At 42.9% G+C, this 20,699-nt stretch overlaps 1 protein-coding gene across 1 annotated transcript in view; it reads left to right on the forward strand.

The window, feature by feature from the left end:
- The first annotated feature begins 2,176 nt into the window (after positions 1 to 2,176).
- Positions 2,177 to 20,699, forward strand: part of LOC124280514 (endochitinase 2-like) — a 35,216-nt gene continuing 16,693 nt past the window's right edge. The window contains exons 1-2 of the mRNA XM_046716468.1: positions 2,177 to 2,219; positions 14,432 to 14,647. Of these exons, the coding sequence (XP_046572424.1) occupies positions 2,204 to 2,219; positions 14,432 to 14,647 (232 nt within the window). The 5' untranslated portion in view covers positions 2,177 to 2,203. The remainder of the gene's footprint in view (positions 2,220 to 14,431; positions 14,648 to 20,699) is intronic.

A 20,699-nucleotide genomic window follows, 5' to 3' on the forward strand; every position in this document is an offset into this window, starting at 1 on the left:
GCAAATGAGCTTAGACCCTGCTGAGAGCCGTGCCGGTGAAAACACAAAAGTACAACGACGGCAGAACCGAAACATTTTTGTAGCGGCATTACAAGAAATTAATCCGAGGCAACATCACGAATCCCGTAAGTATAGGATATCTCAGCGCGAAGCTGCACATACAACAATAACGTAGTCTCAAGGTACAGGAATAAGCATTCTAAAATGCACCAACATAGCGATGTCTGACCTCGGGGCATGCGCGAATTCGACGAACTCGGAGTCGACGGCAAGCTGTAAGCCTTGCAACTGATAAACAGAATTTACAAATGCGTCGAACTGCCACCCCTGTACTGCCGCTGGTGGTGGTGGCAAGAACAACGACCTAGGCGATTTCGTCGATACCGAAGGAGCGGTCAACAACACGCGGTACGACCTGATCTGCACTGACGAGGACGAATGGACGATAGACCCAGCCTTCCACGGCCGCCTCCTGGATGACATCGAGACCACGACCGTCTCCAGAAACACACACTACACTCTCATCTTAAACGACGACAACAAATGGGTATGAATCTCAACATCAAGCTCGACTCTCCCCACATTTTCACGGACAACAAAAATAACTACCTGATGAAAGTCGTGAACAACGGAACGCTGCTCGTGGCTTACATCCCGACGCAAATATGTAGTGTGATTGTCAGCACGTTGAGGCAAAAAAGTAGCTCACATGCTGTCGAGCAAACCCGGGATGCAAAGCGTGGGATTGCAGATGGTGTCGGAATTCGACAGCATGGTAAACGTCTTGGAAAATCGGCCCGCAAAATCCATGCTGTACATCCAAGTCTACCTCGGCGAACTGCCATCGGCGCGTGACGTCACTGAAATCGTGGAAGGGATCAAACTCCGCTGAGCCAAACAACAACAATACCAAGTTTGCTGTGTTTATGTGCGGGTGAACGTTAACGCCTACACTAGTCTCTAGGGAGTCACCGTGACCATGGAAGACACGATATCGCTAACCGAAATTTTCCTACTCAACAACATACATCTCATGGGTTTGAAGTGTACGTCCGAGGAATTATCCGATAAACGCACTCACTGACTCTAAAATCTCTGAGGAAGAGTTTCGTTTGGTGCTATCAGAAATCGCAAAATATCACAGAATGAAACAAGAGATTCGAACCAAGTCTCGTAAAAACGCCATCATCAGTGAAGAAGAGAAAAATTAATTCATAGAACAAGGGAAGCAACAGGCCCGACAAGCCCGATAAATTGTTTCGCAGATATCAACATAACATAGCCAGCCGGCCGGCCAGCTCAGCCAGCTGTAGGTCAATAGCTGAGCCAAGAGACACACACACACTGTGACTTGCTCACAGCGCTCGCTCCGTACTACTGAGGTGGCAGCGAGGTGACTCGGGAACTGCTGAGAGCTGCGGTATGATTTAGTGGAAATCAACATAACGTAGCCAGCCAGTCGGTCGGCTGTACATCCTGAGCCGAGCAGAGACACACGCACACTGCGACTCGCCCCACAGCACTCGCTCAAAGCTACCGAGACTGCAGCGAGGTGACTCCCCTTGAGGAACTGCCGAGAACTGCGTTTCATTCACCTTCATGCAGCTGTCGCCTCGCTAGTCAGCCGACCGTGCATCATCATAGCCGAGCCGAGACACACACGCACACACTTATACTCGACCACGGCGCTCGCTCAGAGCAACCCCCGAGACGGTAGCGAGGTGATGACTGCCGACACCTGCGTTTCATTCACCTTCAGACAGCTCACACATCGCTACAAGTACGTCCTAACGAGATAATAGCACGGCAGCTCGGGGGAACTGCCGAAAGCTGCGTTTCATTCAGCTGAAAACACCTCTCGCCTCGCTAATATATAACAAGTACTACGTTGGGTTGTTAGCCTTTCGCCAGACCAACCCCATGCTCACTAAAACGTGATTATTTCCTAAACTATTCGACCGATTTTCGTGAAATCTTCCATGCATCTCGGCAGATGGTTCCGCTATAGCAAAACAGCATTGGGAACACTCTCGATGACTTCATTAGATTAATACAGACTTAATTACGACAAAAAGATATACATTTTGCCTTTTCCCGACCGACCCCATGCTCACTTAAAGTCAATATTTCAGAAACTATTCAACCGAATTTCATCAAATTTTGCTTGCACGCAACGGATATTCCAGTAGGGTATCACACAGACATGCCTCGTGCAGCAGGTATGTTCACAGAAGTATCGCAAGGACATGCATGCCGCTAAAATATACCCCACAGCTTGCGTGAGCATTCAAGCTATTTCATACTAATTTAAGATCAAGCGAAGATGCTGTCTATGGGCAGATATTGGCACTCAAGCAGGTAAGGTGACTTTAAACAACTTCCGTATCGAATCACAACTAGGGGGTTAGGTTCACATGTCCCGGGAATACGTCACCGATATTTCTCGAGAACATCATTGTTGTGTCTGACATTCCTTGGGAACATCGTTGTTCTACAGGTCTCTGACATTCCTTGGGCTTGGAAACATCGTTGTTCTACAGGTCCCTGACATTCCTTGGGCTTGGGAACATCGTTGTTCTACAGGTCTCTGACATTCCTTGGGCTTGGAAACATCGTTGTTCTACAGGTCTCTGACATTCCTTGGGCTTGGGAACATCGTTGTTCTACAGGTCTCTGACATTCCTTGGGCTTGGGAACATCTTTGTTCTACAGGTCTCTGACATTCCTTGGGCTTGGGAACATCGTTGTTCTACAGGTCTCTGACGTTCCTTGGGTTTTGGAACATCGTTGTTCTACAGGTCTCTGACATTCCTTGGGCTTGGGAACATCGTTGTTCTACAGGTCTCTGACATTCCTTGGGCTTGGGAACATCTTTGTTCTACAGGTCTCTAACATTCCTTGGGCTTGGGAACATCTTTGTTATACAGGTCTCTGAGATTCCCTTGGAACTTGGTGTTTGGATTAACCTCTCATATTTTGTTGAAACAACGGTTATGTACCAGTCTGACATTTTCATCACTGTTGTATGACCCTCTGACATTTCCCAAGAATATCGCTGTTGTTTCATTCTCAACACGTCCTGGAACAACTTTGTTGTATTGGTATTTAACATTGCCCGGGAACATCACTGCTATGTAAGTCCCCGATGTCCGGGCAAATAGATCATTGAAACAAGTTGGGGATATTCCAATATGGTGTGAGATTATTCGGGAAGAAAGTTGTTATGAAACATTGTACTGAAGCTCTTAGTGAAACTTAGTGAAACGTTTTTGACATGCGGTGTCTGTCACGTCAGAAACGGCAACGTGCTATCGGCATGTTGGAAGCTGGGACAAGACAGAATCTCGGGACACGAGCTGCAAACCTTCCACAGTCAGCAAATAGCAGCTTACAATCACAATATATAGGGTTGAAGACGGTGTCGGGCAGGGAAAGCGCCATTTAAATTTTTAACATACCCGATAAAGCGTCAAACCAGGTTCTGTCGGGTATTGCCGGGATAGCGTCAACTTTGATAGTTGCAAAGAAAACATCAGATTACTGTAAATGAGTTGAGCGTCCATGGTTAAAACTTGAAATGTCGCTTTTCCGGCTGTAAACCCGGAAGACTGACGTGGATCCGGTAGATCAAAGGGAGACAAATCTAATACTGATAACTATGTCACGAGACGTTAATACTAACAGGGATTGTTCGGGTTCAAGAATACGATCTGTAAGATTCATACCGAGTACTCCCCTAGTTAATGTTTGAATGCCGAATTACGAACTGTCTGGAGCAACCACAGAATGCCATTACCTCGTGAAAATGAAAGCTTTCGAATGGGTGAAGCCCATGTTATTTAACATACATTGTGTAAGTGTAAGAGCAGTCTAGTAGTAGTCTTTTATCGGAAGACATTGTCTAAGTGTAAAAGCAGTCTAGTAGTAGTCCATTTTTGGAAGACATTGTCTAAGTGTAAAAGCAGTCTAGTAGTAGTCTATTTTTGGAAGACATTGTCTAAGTGTAAGAGCAGTCTAGTAGTAGTCTATTGTCGGAAGACATTGTCTAAGTGTAAGAGCAGTCTAGTAGTAGTCTATTGTCGGAAGACATTGTCTAAGTGTAAGAGCAGTCTAGTAGTAGTCTATTGTCGGAAGACATTGTCTAAGTGTAAGAGCAGTCTAGTAGTAGTCTATTATCGGAAGACATTGTTCATGCAAGGCGTCTAATTTGTGAACCAGACAATGTGTAGATGAACGGTTTGAGAGGCATTCTAGAAGTTGTAAGTAACAGGAATGACATGTTTTTATGGATGATCAGCTTTTTAATTGTATAAAAGCGACGTTTCGGTGTAGATACTTATACTGTTTTCAAACATTTTCCACATGCTTAAAAACGTTAACGTATCTACAGCGTAACGGCCCCTTAATAAGTACAACTAATTATAATCGTTGGATAATGCTCATATACGAACCTGTCTTCATGGTTTGACGGTGAAGATTTAATAATCTTAAAAAATAGATCATATGGCAAAGAATTAAGTATATGCAAAGATTTGAGTACACTTTACAACATTCGACAATAACATGACAACAGTAAGCATCTGGCAGTTTGACACATATGAGGTACATACAATACAGTGACAATGAGGTCAAATTACATAAATCAACTTTTCAATATGTAATGATTACCAGAATTTAACAAATATATCGTTTTCACCAGAAACTAAAAAAAGTATATATTGTAATGTCGTGGTACTGCTTAATTTGGCTTAGCATGTACCTGAAATTCAGAATATTCAGTTTTTTTACTGTTCATGAATATAATGTCTTTAACAAGTAAGACAATGGCGTTAAAAGGATTGTTATTCCTTCCTTGATTCTGATCTTTGAAATTGTGAAATTAATGCAAATTTGGGCTTTTTCTAACATTTTTTCTAAACGTTTCCAAATTTTGAATCCCGGATCACAATACCAACACAGGTGTTCTAAAGTTTCTATTTTTTTATTACAAAAACGGCAAAGGGGGTGTTTCCGATATCTTTATCCTTAATGAGAAGTTTGTAGGAAGAATAGTCAGATATTGCAGCCATTTTAAGTCAGTAATACGAGTGCATTAATGAGCTATCATACTGAATACTCTCCGTTCCTTTTCTGAAAATTCGCAATCTAAGATTCTTGCCCATTTAATTGTACATATTTAGAATCCAAGAATGCCGCATATCTATATATGACAGAATATGCGGATCAAAACCATTTTTGTTGTGTACAACATCCTGACACATCAATGAATAACTCAGCACAATTACAAGACATTACGTGAAAGCTTGCAGTCCATTCAGACAAGATCTTGACTTCAGTATCTAGCGTGACCACCACGGCCGGCAATAACTGCAGCACAACGTCTATGCATGGAGTGCACCAATCGATTGATGAAGGCCATTGGCACCTCGAACCACACTCTGAGAAAGGCCTGGCACAATATATCGGCTGTGTTCGGCCTTGGTATGACATTATTCAGTCTCCTCTGAATTTCATCCCAAAGATGTTCAAATTGGGTTTAAATCAGGACTAAGGGCTGGCCACTGCATGATGTTGACACCGTTCTGCTGTAGGAAGTCCCGTGTAGCTCTGGCAGTATGGTCCCGGGCGTTATCATGCTGGAAAATGTTGTTCCGGTTACGTGCGAAATGTGGTATGATGTGGGGTCTGAGAGCTTGGTCGATATAGCGCACCGCTGTGATGCCGCCTCCTCTCCCTGGACCAAGCTTCTGGAACACCACAGGACCCACTCTCTGGTTCAGGCCTATTCCACCCCATACCATGATGCTTGCACCTCGCCATGAGTAGAATTCCATAACATGAGTAGAGTCGCCATATTCTTGTTCTGCCATCTGCAGTTGATACGCAGTACCGACTCTCATCTGTGAACAGTTCTCCATTGCCTGTATCGCCAGTTTTGGTGTTGTAGGGCAAACTGTAGACGTTCACGCCGATGACGAGGGGTGAGGATAGGTCCACGGTAAGGTCTACGGCAATGGAGGATCCCACTGTTAAGACGTCGGCGTACTGTATCAGTACTGATTGGTCTTCCGTGTGTTCCCGCTGTCTGGCGTGCTGTTTCGGAATGCCTGCATGAAGGGATTTGTACATGTTATCACACAACATGGCGGTCTTGTCGTCTTGTGGTCACCCTTGGTCTGCTAGTACGGGGGCGATCATTTGTGGTGTTGGTGGCCCTGCAGCCTGTAGATGGTCCGAGCGTTGACCTGGAAGTGATTCGCAACGGCTTGTGTAGTGTGGCCAGCTTCAAGTCTTCCTAGCACCTGATTCCTCTGAGCTGCCATGAGTCGCGGCATCCTGCTGACGTTGTAATGTGAATGTTTCAAGCAGGTTTGGGGGTGCATTTTATAGGGCTGGTCCTTGTGAACAGCACGTGCAGCATGAGGTACATGAAAAACATGGAGAACATCGTACCATCTCCGAGATCAGGTTGCGTTTTGAGACCATTTCCTGGGTTCCATTCTGAGTTTGGGAAGGACTGTCTTTTCTCAGGTAAAGTTGGAGATGTTGTCAAAAATATACAATCAAGACATCTCGTTTAACTTTATCGGGCTCACCCCTCAAAATGAAGTTAAAAATTGCTTCTGGAATTTTTCAGTTTCGTGTGTTGTTGGATCTGGAACTGAAGAAAATAAATGATTTAATTTAGGGAGTAAGAGGGGATTATAAGATAGTGTTTCTGCCTAAAGGCTTCGGGCTGACCAAATGTTCATCTGGTTTTCAATATGAGAAAAGTTGTCATCGTAGTTTTTTTCAACCGTACTGTCAATATCAATATCAAAATTAATTCCCAGAGGAGAGAAGTTCGTTTGGGGCCAATCAAAAATCCATTCTTTGCAAAGTTTGTATCTAGATCGTTTCTTAGACCCGATTCAAATCATTTTGGTCATTTCTACATTTACCTTTAAACCGGAAAAACGCTGGAAACTTAAGAGAGTATTTAGTGTTGCATAAAGGCATTTTTCAGATCCATCTAAAGACAGAGTAGTATTATGGCCAAACTGTGCAAGTAGGTACTCAATGTTTCCTAAATGTATCCCTTTAATGTCTTTATTGTTTTTCATCAAAATGCCTAAAATTTCAACACAAGAGTACGAATAAATATGGGGCTATTGGATCACCTTGGCGACAGCCGCGTCCAATTTTGAAAGGATCTGAGGCGAACGTACACGGGATTCTAACCCATTATACAGAGTTTTAATCCATTGTATAATACTTGGTCCAGGGTTGAAAAATTGAACAACCTTTGTGAGAGATACGTTCTGTCTACTGAATCAAAGGCTTTTTCAAAGGTGTTGGTTCAAGGTTGTTTGTGACCGGCCCATAAATATCAGAATCAAAGAACACTTATCATCTGCCACTGGATCAGACCGGAAATCAGAAATATCAGACCACATCATCAAGGTTTCCAATTGCAACATAATTTGGGACAATGTAGAGATATTATCGAAAAAACACCAGGATCTCACCAAAAGAAAACTTGCAGAAAAGTTCAAATCCGGAGACACAAGCCCTCAATCAACAGAGACCAGGGATATCTCATCCCATCTGCATACAATGAACTGATAAAAACAACAGATTAGAACACTCCAGCTATCATTACTATTCAATCTCATCAGCCATGTATATTTTGTTTCTGCCTCTAGGACCATTGGCTTCCTCCTATTGTCACTAAATTATTACCACCGTGCCTTGTTGTTGTTGTTAATCCCCTTGATCCATACCTACATGTTGTTATTACTTAATCCCTGTTGATGTATATAAGTCTGCTCTGTGATGCAGTACTTCACTCTTGCTTGACAACGGTATAAGAATCCATACCGAAACGTTGCATCATACATACTACAGAAGTTGTTATCCATAAAGAACCTTACTTCCTTACTACTCACCAGCTTATCAAATGCCAATCAAACAGATCAAGCTGAGGTTTGCAGTCATGCGCCACAAGACCCCATACCATCAAGTATCCTCCGCCGACTGGAACTTCTTCTTGGACTTCTTCTTGGATGTTTCTTTGAGCATATGATTTTATAGCCTGCTGTTTTCAGTCGATTTCTAACGGTTGTGTTAGAGTTGCTGATGTGGAAGCCATAGCCGTTTTAACATTGGACTTGGTGCAAACGGAAATCGACGAACAAGTCTTAAGTAGGGCTGCGTCTTGTCTGGCTGATGCCTTCCGTTGTGTGCCTGTACGATGCAGATCCAGTTTGTTTGGTGATATTTCCTCACTAATCGACTGATTGTTGAGGGATGGTGACCAAATTGCCTGGCAATGTGTCTCATGGACAACCCGGCATTAACCATACCTATAACTTGCCATCTTTTGGCTGACATTAGTTGAGGGGGTCCCATAGAGTGGTTTAAGACAATAAGTAAGTAGTTTCAGTTTCCTAACAAGACTGAATGATAATTGAAACTGTATTTTTATGATACGAGAGATGCAAGTGTTTCATACGCTCCACACTTGTTACCTGCTACACGTTATTCATGATTTGTTGCGTGAGAGACACGTAAGAGGTTGTTGTTTGAGACACGTAAGAGGTTGTTGTTTTCATTGATTTTCATTATGTTGTTACATGGCAATTTTTAAGATATTGAGAGAGAAAAGATTTAGGTGTTGTGATACCTTTCTCCACGTGTACATACGCGGAGCCAGAGGGGGGTGCACTCCCAAAGTAAACGTCAGTCTTGGAAGAACTTTGTATCAAAGATTAATTCCCGTACACCAATGACGAAGGTGTGGAACATGATACAGAGAATCAAGGGCAAAGTTAGAAACTTTAGTGTTCATCATCTCAAAGATGGTCACGATCTTTTAACTGATAAAACTGACATTGAAAACAAGTTGGGTGAAACTTGAGCTAGACATTCTTCTTCATCAAACTATAACCCAAAGTTTCAAAAATATAAAGATCATCAAGAAAAACTTACAATTAACTTTCATTCTGATAATGGTGAAGATTATAATGAAGTATTTTCACTACATGAACTGAATACTGCCTTAGCGCAAGCTCATGATACGGCAACAGGTGCTGATCATATCCACTATCAGCTTCTGAAACATTTACCCAATGCATGTCTTGAAACAGTTCTGAACATTTTTGATAATATTTGGACAACAGGACACTTTCCTCCTTCGTGGCGTCATGCCATTGTTGTACCAATACCTAAGCCTGGCCGGGATCATACAGATCCATCAAACTACAGACCTATTTCACTAACTAGCTGCGTTTGCAAGACCATGGAACGCATGGTCAATAATAGATAAGTATGGTTTCTAGAATCCAATAATGTTATTACTAACATTCATAGTGGTTTTCGCAAAAATAGAAGCACTATCGGCCATTAAGTTTGACTAGAATCATTCGTTAAAAATTTCATTGTAAATAACCAGCATGCTGTATCAATCTTTTTCGACCTAGAAAAAGCTTATGATACAACATGGAAACATGGTATTTTAAGAGATTTACATGACTGTGGTTTGAGAGGCCGTTTTCCTCATTTTATATCACAGTTTTTAGCAGACAGACACTTTCAAGTTCGTGTTGGATCAACCCTGTCTGACCATTATAATCAGGATCAGGGGGTTCCACTAGGCAGTATTTTGTCCGTTACTTTGTTTAGCATGAAAATCAATAGTCTCTCAAAAGTATTAAATGACTCTATAGATGGGTCATTGTTTGTGGATGATTTTAACGTTTCATGTCGTGGTAAAAATATGCATACCATCGAGAGACAATCATGTGTTGGCCAATTTCCGGGTGTTATTGAGTATTTGAAGCACGGGAATATTTTATTTGAAACCTCCGGCAAACGCCGTCGGTTCCAAATGTTAACACAATTGTAAACCAAAAGTCACTGTGTTCTTTAATTTGATTGGTTGGAAAACGTGATCAAATGGTATTCGATTCCCGTAAATTCGCTGCGTATTTAGGAAATATAGTTCGCTCTACCCCAATGTGTTTTGCAAAACTATACTTTATTACAAAACACATTGGGGTAGAGCGAACTTTACATCTTTTCTAAGATGCTAAATTTAATACTTTCTAAGGATAATTACGATTAATTTAAGGCAGAAAACAAACGACGGTGTCGGTGACCTAAATTAAGATTCCTCGCACAGGGTTATCTGGCGCGCTGTTCTATTGATGTGTCTGCCCCCTTACGTTAAGACAAACGTTACCAGAAAAAAAACAAATGATAACAGTTTGATGACGGTTTACGTTCGGATTAAATATCTTCTCTGAATTATTTTAATTACATCTGTCATTAACGTAAACCATATGGGGCAATATGAACGTCGCAGTTCTACTACCAACGTAAGTTTAGATCAGTACATCCAGATGAAGCCGAGAAGTCAAGCGACATTCCACGATTGCATTGTGGAGAATGTAAACACTGCGAACGTTACTGTGTCGCTGAAAACTTGCGAGTCGAATTGATACATTTTAACCGTCGTAAAACATAAACGCAATGTTTCCACCAGTGATGTTAGCTGCGTGAAGCAACTGCAAACCAAGAAGCGGGATGCAACGGAGTAGTTTACTGTAGGAGGCTGTACGAGGCGATGACAACTGACATGCATCGTGACGTCGCTTACATTGTGACGTAATGTAAAATGGTTCGATTACGAGGGGGCACACTAGAATGGCGCAGTGACGGGAAAACGTCATTCAATTGTTACGTCATCAATAATCTATACCTTTATTTAGGAGATAAACCTACTGTGTTGGAAAATCAGAGGTATATAACGAAATTATAATAGCTCTAAATTGTTCATTTAAAACCTCACGCTACGCGTTCGGTTTTAAATGAAATTTAGAGCTATTATAATTTCGTTATATACCTCTGATTTTCCCACACAGTAGGTTTATCTCCTAAATAAATAGCTCTAAATTGTTCATTTAAAACCTCACGCTAAGCGTTCGGTTTTAAATGAAATTTAGAGCTATTATAATTTCGTTATATACCTCTGATTTTCCCACACAGTAGGTTTATCTCCATTCTACCATGACAATTTTATGAACAATTTCAGGTGGAGCTCTTTCTTTGGTTACGAGTCAATACGTGAAGCGGCCTCGCATTCCAATCTCAAGTGGTATCGCCCGAAACGGGGTGTTTGGTGGCAAACCGTCAATGACTAACAAACTCCAGATTCAGTAATAACAAATCACGTTTTGTTTTTTCAATGCATCAATCACCAATCATTAACTGATAAGTTGGAAAACATATATCAAATAAGTTTCAAAAGCTTGGTTCACATTTGAAAATTCCACCGTAGACCCTTTCCCCACCAGAATAGTGGCAGCAACCTCATGGCCTTGACCTTTTCTCGAAGTCATTGTTTACATTTGGAAAGATGCGACAGGAGAGCCACTGACAGTTTGCGCAAGGTTAACCTGATTGTATGACTGAGATAGTCTTTGATATCTAATTACTGGTACTGGTACAAAATTTAAGAGTAGGGGCGCTTTTGCTGTAACGAGAAGTCCGTGTTGTACCGAATTTAGATACTGTTGAATTTTGCGCCCTGTCAACTTGACGATTTCACGCACCTCTACGTCTGCGTGCGACAGCTGTGGTGACTCTTACACACTCATGTGTGTACTTTGTGCTCAAATTCGATTCTACGGATATTATTTTCTACATTTTGGAAAGTGTTTTGTGACCTAGTGGCTTCAAAGTGTAGTGAATTCAAATTGAATCGGATTGGCTGGCATGTTCGCGAGTCTGTTGACAAAGAGCCAGATTTGTGGTGATATTTCCGACAGGATGGATCAGGACCCAGAGGGTGTACCTCTGGCATAAACACGGTAAGGTAATTAATTATACTTTAATAGACTACTTTAGATCAAGCAGTGTAATGGATAAGAGGGATCATGACTAAGCTAAATAACTTTTTTCAACGATATTATACATTTAGAAAAAAAAATATGTTGGGCTAACAGAACGGTTTGCAGATTCTGTAGATCTAATTGTGTTTTACTACCGCTAAATTTGAAACAGTACAAATTTCAAAATATCATTTTGTTTGAATTGATAACCCAACTGTTTATTTATGTTAATGCATCCTCCGTTACCGGATCAACATCAGTGGCGATATCGTTGACGAAAGCTGATAATAAATTTAACACGGAAATTTTGTAGCAGTCTATTGCTGGATCTATTCTGACATAACATAGAATCAACGTAAACATATTTGTTTTTGCTGAATTTTTATTCGGAAAGCAGACGATGTTTTGATCTTGTTCGACTGGATATTTGTTTCCATGCTTTCGAAGTACTTTTGTATGTATAAACGCCTATTGCTGTGATTTACGCAAGTAGTGAGTCGTGCCCGTTATCGCTTAATCCATCTTTAAAGACATATGTGTAATTTCCGACAGTAAAATCGCCGTAATTTATCGATGCATCGGTAGGTTGTTCGGTGTCCGCCATGTTAGTGGGCAGACAAAAATAGTGCATTACCGTAAACCATGTATGATTGCGCACGGAAAACAGAGACCGGAAAACGTGATTATATACCTCTGAATGACTTTAATTAACCAATCACAATCCAGTGTTTACTGAAGTCATGGTAGAATGTCTGATAATGTATTTTGTTTTCGATTGTTCTAACCGCTAGGCATCTTAGAATAATGCATACAAACATCGCTCACACCATTGTATTGTTAGGTCGTGAGCTGTGATGACGTCATTAAATCATATTGTGACGTAAAGTCTGAATAACGTCACAAATGAGCAGTTCCAGATGCTACCATGGGAAACAGCCGAAACCGCCGGCTGATGACATTTCACTGCTGTACCCGTACTCGATGTCAATGAGTGCAGACACAAAAACGTGTGTGGACCTTTTGGTTTACTTTTAGGAGATAAACATCATGTGTTGGCCAATTTCCGGGTGTTATTGAGTATTTGAAGCACGGGAATTCATTTGGAACCGACGGCGTCAGCCGGAGATTTCAAATGAAATATTCCCGTGCTTCAAATACTTATTCAATACTTTGATTACAAAGCTCTGATTAGATCGTACATCCGTGATCTGATGCAGAAGAAGTGGAACACCCAAGTAGATATTAATAAATTACTTGAAATAAAACCCTATGTTGGTTATACCTTCTTGGGTTGTCAGTCAAGATTTGAAGAGGTCATCATGCGACGATGTCGTATTGGCCACATATCCATTGAAAGGCGAGGATCCTCCGTTTTGTATCCCTTGTGATGAGAGAGTCACTGTCAAGCATATCCTGCTTGGCTGTGTTGAATTCTCCATCATAAGGGATAAATATTTCAATATCAAAACAATAAAGGACCTTTTTAATAATGTTAATTATCATTTAACCATTGATTTTTTAAAAGAGATAGATTTTTGTTAAATGAATTTTGAAATATGTTTTGTAAATAGATAAGTTTCTATAATTGGTAGTTTAGATTATCAGTTCAACTTCGATTGTTAGTGGCTGTACCCTCAAAGGGGGTTGAAGTATTGTAAAATCGTTGTCCTCCTGAGAGGGTACGTTATCCAAACACATTTAAAGCAAATTTAAACTCGCCACGTTTTTTAATCGTGGAATATGTGTGCTTATAATTTATGGCTAGATTTGTTTTCAATCACCAATGACTGAAGGGATGGTGTAAGTCTAGCTAGGGTCCATGCAGGTAGCAAAGGTACTGTAAGTCCCCATGGTTCCTAGTATGGTGATCTACCTTCAGTCGTTGGCGATTTATAGCTCATGTTTTATACTGTATTGTCTTCTTTAATGGGAATGTTTTGGCTTTGCTTGCTAGTTTTATATTCATATCTGTGATTCTCTGGGATTTTTACTGTCCATCGTCGACAGGTTTTAATCTTCAAATTAAATGGTTTCACTTTTTTTTTTATAAATTGTTTTCGTCACGATATGGCTGAGATATTGCCGATGTGACGTTAAATATTAACTCACTCACTCCCGTGAAAACGGGTGAGAATGAAGTGTGTAACACACACACACACCCCACACACCCCATCCCCCTTCTCAAAAAGCTGTATCCGCCCCTGGTGTGTGTATAAGTAAGAGCTTCTTCGTTTGTTTCCTGTACATTTGACCAAAACACAAGTCTTATATTAGAGACCGGTGTGTGTATTAACTAAGCACACTAAGCAGTGTTTAGCCTATATATTTGTGTAGATCTCGTCATTGTTATGCCTATATATTTGTTTAGATATCGTCATTGTTATGCCTATATATTTGTTTAGATATCGTCATTGTTATGCCTGTATGTTTGTGTAGATCTCGCCATTGTTATGCCTGTATATTTGTTTAGATCTCGTCATTGCCCTCTCTTGTGAAGAGGAATGACACATTCCTTCAGTTGACTATTAACATATTCACAAGAACGTTTTGTCCCGCAGCTCCCAATGTCGCCGGCAACAAAACAGCCAAACAGGACAGCACCTACCGATCTTTTGTGGCGTCCAAGGCCGTGGACGACAACCTGAGTCAGTCCATGAGCCGAGGTGGGTGTTCTCACACACTGCCGACGCTCGCGTTAACGTGGTGGCAGGTAGACTTGGGCAGTGTGTACAACATCACCACGGTGGAGATTTCCAACAGACAAGATTGTTGTGGTGAGTGCATCTACCATGGTGAGCGCCACCGACCTGAAACTGTGAGTAATATATGAGGAGAGTGCAGATATGTATCACAAACCTGCCCTGGTGAGCGCCACCGACCTGAAACTGTGAGTAATATATGAGGAGAGTGCAGATATGTACCATAAACCTGCCCTGGTGAGCGCCACCGACCTGAAACTGTGAGTAATATATGAGGAGAGTGCAGATATGTACCATAAACCTGCCATATGACTAGGCCACCTGTGGTGACAACAGACGGAATCAAACACCCTCCACGGTGAGAACAGTCGGAATCATACACCCTCCATGGTGAGAACAGTCGGATTCATACACCCTCCATGGTGAGAACAGTCGGAATCATACACCCTCCATGGTGAGAACAGTCGGATTCATACACCCTCCACGGTGAGAACAGTCGGTTCACAGTCGGATTCATACACCCTCCACGGTGAGAACAGTCATCATACACCCTCCATTGAGAACATACACCCTCCATGGTGAGAACAGTCGGATTCATACACCCTCCATGGTGAGAACAGTCGGATTCATACACCCTCCACGGTGAGAACAGTCGGATTCATACACCCTCCATGGTGAGAACAGTCGGATTCATACACCCTCCATGGTGAGAACAGTCGGATTCATACACCCTCCATGGTGAGAACAGTCGGATTCATACACCCTCCATGGTGAGAACAGTCGGATTCATACACCCTCCACGGTGAGAACAGTCGGATTCATACACCCTCCATGGTGAGAACAGTCGGATTCATACACCCTCCACGGTGAGAACAGTCGGATTCATACACCCTCCACGGTGAGAACAGTCGGAATCATACACCCTCCATGGTGAGAACAGTGGGATTCATACACCCTCCACGGTGAGAACAGTCGGATTCATACACCCTCCATGGTGAGAACAGTCGGATTCATACAACCTCCACGGTGAGAACAGTCGGATTCATACACCACAGAACAGTCGGATTCATACACCCTCCACGGTGAGAACAGTCGGAATCATACACCCTCCACGGTGAGAACAGTCGGATTCATACACCCTCCACGGTGAGAACAGTCGGAATACACCCTCCACGGTGAGAACAGTCGGATTCATACACCCTCCACGGTGAGAACAGTCGGATTCATACACCCTCCACGGTGAGAACAGTCAGATACACATACACCCTCCACGGTGAGAACAGTCGGAATCCACGGATTCATACACCATACACCACGGTGAGAACAGTCGGAATCATACACCCTCCACGGTGAGAACAGTCGGAATCATACACCATACACCCTCCACGGTGAGAACAGTCGGAATCATACACCCTCCACGGTGAGAACAGTCGGAATCATACACCCTCCATGGTGAGAACAGTCGGAAATCATCACACCCTCCATGAGAACAGTCGGATACACCCTCCATGGTGAGAAGTCGGAACATACACACTCCAGGTGAGAACAGTCGGATTCATACACCCTCCACGGTGAGAACAGTCGGATTCATACACCCTCCATGGTGAGAACAGTCAGATTCATACACCCTCCATGGTGAGAGCAGTCGGATTCATACACCCTCCACGGTGAGAACAGTCGGATTCATACACCCTCCACGGTGAGAACAGTCGGATTCATACACCCTCCATGGTGAGAACAGTCGGAATCATACACCCTCCATGGTGAGAACAGTCGAAATCATACACCCTTCGTGATAAAGAAAAGTCAGATCCATACACCCTCCACGGTGAGAGCAGTCGGATTCATACACCCTCCACGGTGAGAACAGTGGGATTCATACACCCTCCATGGTGAGAACAGTCGGATTCATACACCCTCCATGGTGAGAACAGTCCAGGTGAGAACAGTTCATACACCCTCCACGGTGAGAACAGTCGGTGAGAACAGATTCATACACCCTCCACGGTGAGAACAGTCGGATTCATACACCCTCCACGGTGAGAACAGTCGGATTCATACACCCTCCACGGTGAGAACAGTCGGATTCATACACCCTCCATGGTGAGAACAGTCGGATTCATACACCCTCCACGGTGAGAACAGTCGGATTCATACACCCTCCACGGTGAGAACAGTCGGAATCATACACCCTCCATGGTGAGAACAGTCGAATCATACACCCTCCACGAACAGTCGGAATCATACACCCTCCACGGTGAGAACAGTCGGAATCATACACCCTCAGTACACGGTGAGAACAGTCCACGGTGAGAACGGAATCATACACCCTCCACGGTGAGAACAGTCGGAATCATACACCCTTCACGGTGAGAACAGTCGGATTCATACACCCTCCACGGTGAGAACAGTGGGATTCATACACCCTCCATGGTGAGAACAGTCGGAATCATACACCCTCCACGGTGAGAACAGTCGGATTCATACACCCTCCGTGGTGAGAACAGATGGAATCATACACCCTCCATGGTGAGAACAGTCGGATTCATACACCCTCCACGGTGAGAACAGTCGGATTCATACACCCTCCACGGTGAGAACAGTCGGAATCATACACCCTCCACGGTGAGAGCAGTCGGATTCATACACCCTCCACGGTGAGAACAGTTGGATTAATACACCCTCCACGGTGAGAACAGTCGGATTAATACATCCCCCACGGTGAGAACAGTCGGAATCATACACCCTCCACGGTGAGAACAGTCGGAATTATACACCCTCCACGGTGAGAACAGTCGGATTCATACACCCTCCACGGTGAGACAGTCGGATTAATACACCCTCCACGGTGAGAACAGTCGGAATCATACACCCTCCATGGTGAGAACAGTCGGATTCATACACCCTCCATGGTGAGAACAGACGGAATCATACACCCTCTCGGTGAGAACAGTCGGATTCATACACCCTCCACGGTGAGAACAGTCGGATTCATACACCCTCCACGGTGAGAACAGTCGGATTTATAGTACAGAATCAGGAGACCGGATATGTTGGGTACAGAAAGATCCAGTAGACCTGTTTTGGCAAGTACAGACAGATTCAGTAGATCTGCTATGGCGAATACATAGAGATTCAGTAGACCTTCTATGGTAAGTACAGAAAGATCCAGGAGACCTGCTATGGCGAGTACATAGAGATTCAGTAGACCTGCTATGGTAAGTATAGAAAAATTCAGTAGACGTGCTATGGCGAGTACATAGAGATTCAGTAGACCTGCTATGGTAAGTACAGAAAGATTCAGTAGATCTGCTATGGCGAGTACATAGAGATTCAGTAGACCTGCTATGGTAAGTACAGAAAGATTCAGTAGACCTGCTATGGCGAGTACATAGAGATTCAGTAGACCTGCTATGGTAAGTACAGAAAGATTCAGTAGACCTGCTATGGCGAGTACATACAGATTCAGTAGATCTGCTATGGCGAGTACATAGAGATTCAGTAGACCTGCTATGGAGAGTACAGAAAGATTCAGTTGGCCTGCTATAGTGGGTACAGAAAGATTCAGTAGACCTGCTATAGTGGGTACAGATATGATCATTAGACCTTCTATGGTGGGTACAGATAGGTTCAGTAGACCTGATATGGCGAATGCAGATAGCTTCATTCGACCTGCAAGAGTGTGTACAGATAGGTTCACTAAACCTTCTATGGTGGGTACAGATAGATTCACTAGACCTTCTATGGTGGGTACAGACAGATTCAGTAGACCTGCTATGGTAAGTACATACAGATTCAGTAGACCTGCTATAGCGAGTACATAGAGATTCAGTAAACCTGCTGTGGAGTGTACAGAAAGATCCAATAGACCTGCTATGGTAAGTACAGAAAGAATAAGGAGATCTGCTATGGTGAGTACATAGAGATTCGGTAGACCTGCTATGGAGTGTACAGACAGATTCAGTAGACCTGCTATGGTGGGTACAGAAAGATTCAGTAGATCTGCTATAGTGGGTACAGATAGGATCATTAGACCTTCTATGGTGGGTACAGATAGATTCAGTAGACTTGCTATGTCGAGTACATAGAGATTCAGGAGACCTGCTATGGTGGGTACAGAAAGATTCAGTAGACCTGTAATGGTGGGTACAGATAGGATCATTAGACCTTCAATGGTTGGTACAGATAGATTCAGTAGACCTGCTATAGTGGGTACAGATAGGATCATTAGACCTTCTATGGTGGGTACAGATAGATTCAGTAGACCTGCTATGGTGTGTACAGATAGGATCACTAGACCTTCTATGGTGGGTACATAAAGATTCAGTAGACCTGCTACAGTGGGTACAGACAGATTGAGTAGACCTGCTATGGTGGGTACAGATAGATTCAGTAGCCCTTCTATGGTGAGTAAAGATAGATTCAGTAGACCTGCTATGGTGGGTACAGATAGATTCAGTAGACCTGCTATGGTGAGTACAGAAAGATTCAGTAGACCTGCTATGGTGAGTACAGAAAGATTCAGTGGACCTGCTATAGTGTGTACCGAAAGATCCAATAGACCTGCTATGGTGAGTACAGAAAGATTCAGTAGCCCTTCTATGGTGAGTAAAGATAGATTCAGTAGACCTGCTATGGTGAGTACATAAAGATTCAGTAGACCTGTTATGGTGAGTACATAAAGATTCAGTGGACCTGCTATGGTGGGTACAGAAAGATTCAGTGGACCTGCTATGGTGAGTACAGAAAGATTCAGTAGACCTGTTATGGTGAGTACAGATAGATTCAGTAGACCTGCTATGGTGAGTACATAAAGATTCAGTAGACCTGCTATGGTGAGTACAGAAAGATTCAGTGGACCTGCTATGGTGGGTACAGAAAGATTCAGTAGACCTGCTATGGTGAGTAAAGATAGATTCAGTAGACCTGCTATGGTGCATACAGAAAGATTCAGTAGACCTGCTATGGTGGGTACAGATAGATTCAGTAGCCCTTCTATGGTGGGTACAGAAAGATTCAGTAGCCCTTCTATGGTGAGTACAGATAGATTCAGTAGACCTGCTATGGTGAGTACAGAAAGATTCAGTAGACCTGCTATGGTGAGTACAGATAGATTCAGTAGACCTGCTATGGTGAGTAAAGATAGATTCAGTAGACGTGCTATGGTGAGTACAGAAAGATTCAGTAGACCTGCTATGGTGGGTACAGATAGATTTAGTAGACCTGCTATGGTGAGTACAGAAAGATTCAGTGGACCTGCTATGGTGAGTACAGAAAGATTCAGTAGACCTGCTATGGTGAGTAAAGATAGATTCAGTAGACCTCCTATGGTGAGTACAGATAGATTCAGTAGACCTGCTATGGTGAGTAAAGAAAGAATCAGTAGACCTGCTATGGTGAGTACAGAAAGATTCAGTAGACCTGCTATGGTGAGTACAGAAAGATTCAGTAGACCTGCTATGGTGAGTACAGATAGATTCAGTAGACCTGCTAAAGTGAGTACAGAAGGATTCAGTAGACCTGCTATGGTGAGTAAAGATAGATTCAGTAGGCCTGCTGTGGTGAGTACAGAAAGATTCAGTAGACCTGCTATGGTGGGTACAGATAGATTCAGTAGACCTGCTATGGTGAGTACAGAAAGATTCAGCGGACCTGCTATGGTGAGTACAGATAGATTCAGTAGACCTGCTATGGTGGGTACAGAAAGATTCAGTAGACCTGCTATGGTGGGTACAGATAGATTCAGTAGCCCTTCTATAGTGGGTACAGAAAGATTCAGTAGACCTGCTATGGTGAGTACAGAAAGATTCAGTGAACCTGCTATGGTGGGTACAGAAAGATTCAGTAGACCTGCTATGGTGAGTAAAGATAGATTCAGTAGACCTGCTATGGTGAGTACAGAAAGATTCAGTAGACCTGCTATGGTGAGTACAGATAGATTCAGTAGCCCTTCTATGGTGGGTACAGAAAGATTCAGTAGACCTGCTATGGTGAGTGCAGAAAGATTCAGTAGACCTGCTATGGTGAGTACAGAAAGATTCAGTAGACCTCCTATGGTGAGTACAGATAGATTCAGTAGACCTGCTATGGTGAGTAATGATAGATTCAGTAGACCTGCTATGGTGAG

This window comes from Haliotis rubra, unplaced genomic scaffold (assembly GCF_003918875.1).
Source record: "Haliotis rubra isolate DU_JTF1 unplaced genomic scaffold, ASM391887v1 Scf269, whole genome shotgun sequence".
Taxonomy (NCBI): domain Eukaryota; kingdom Metazoa; phylum Mollusca; class Gastropoda; order Lepetellida; family Haliotidae; genus Haliotis; species Haliotis rubra.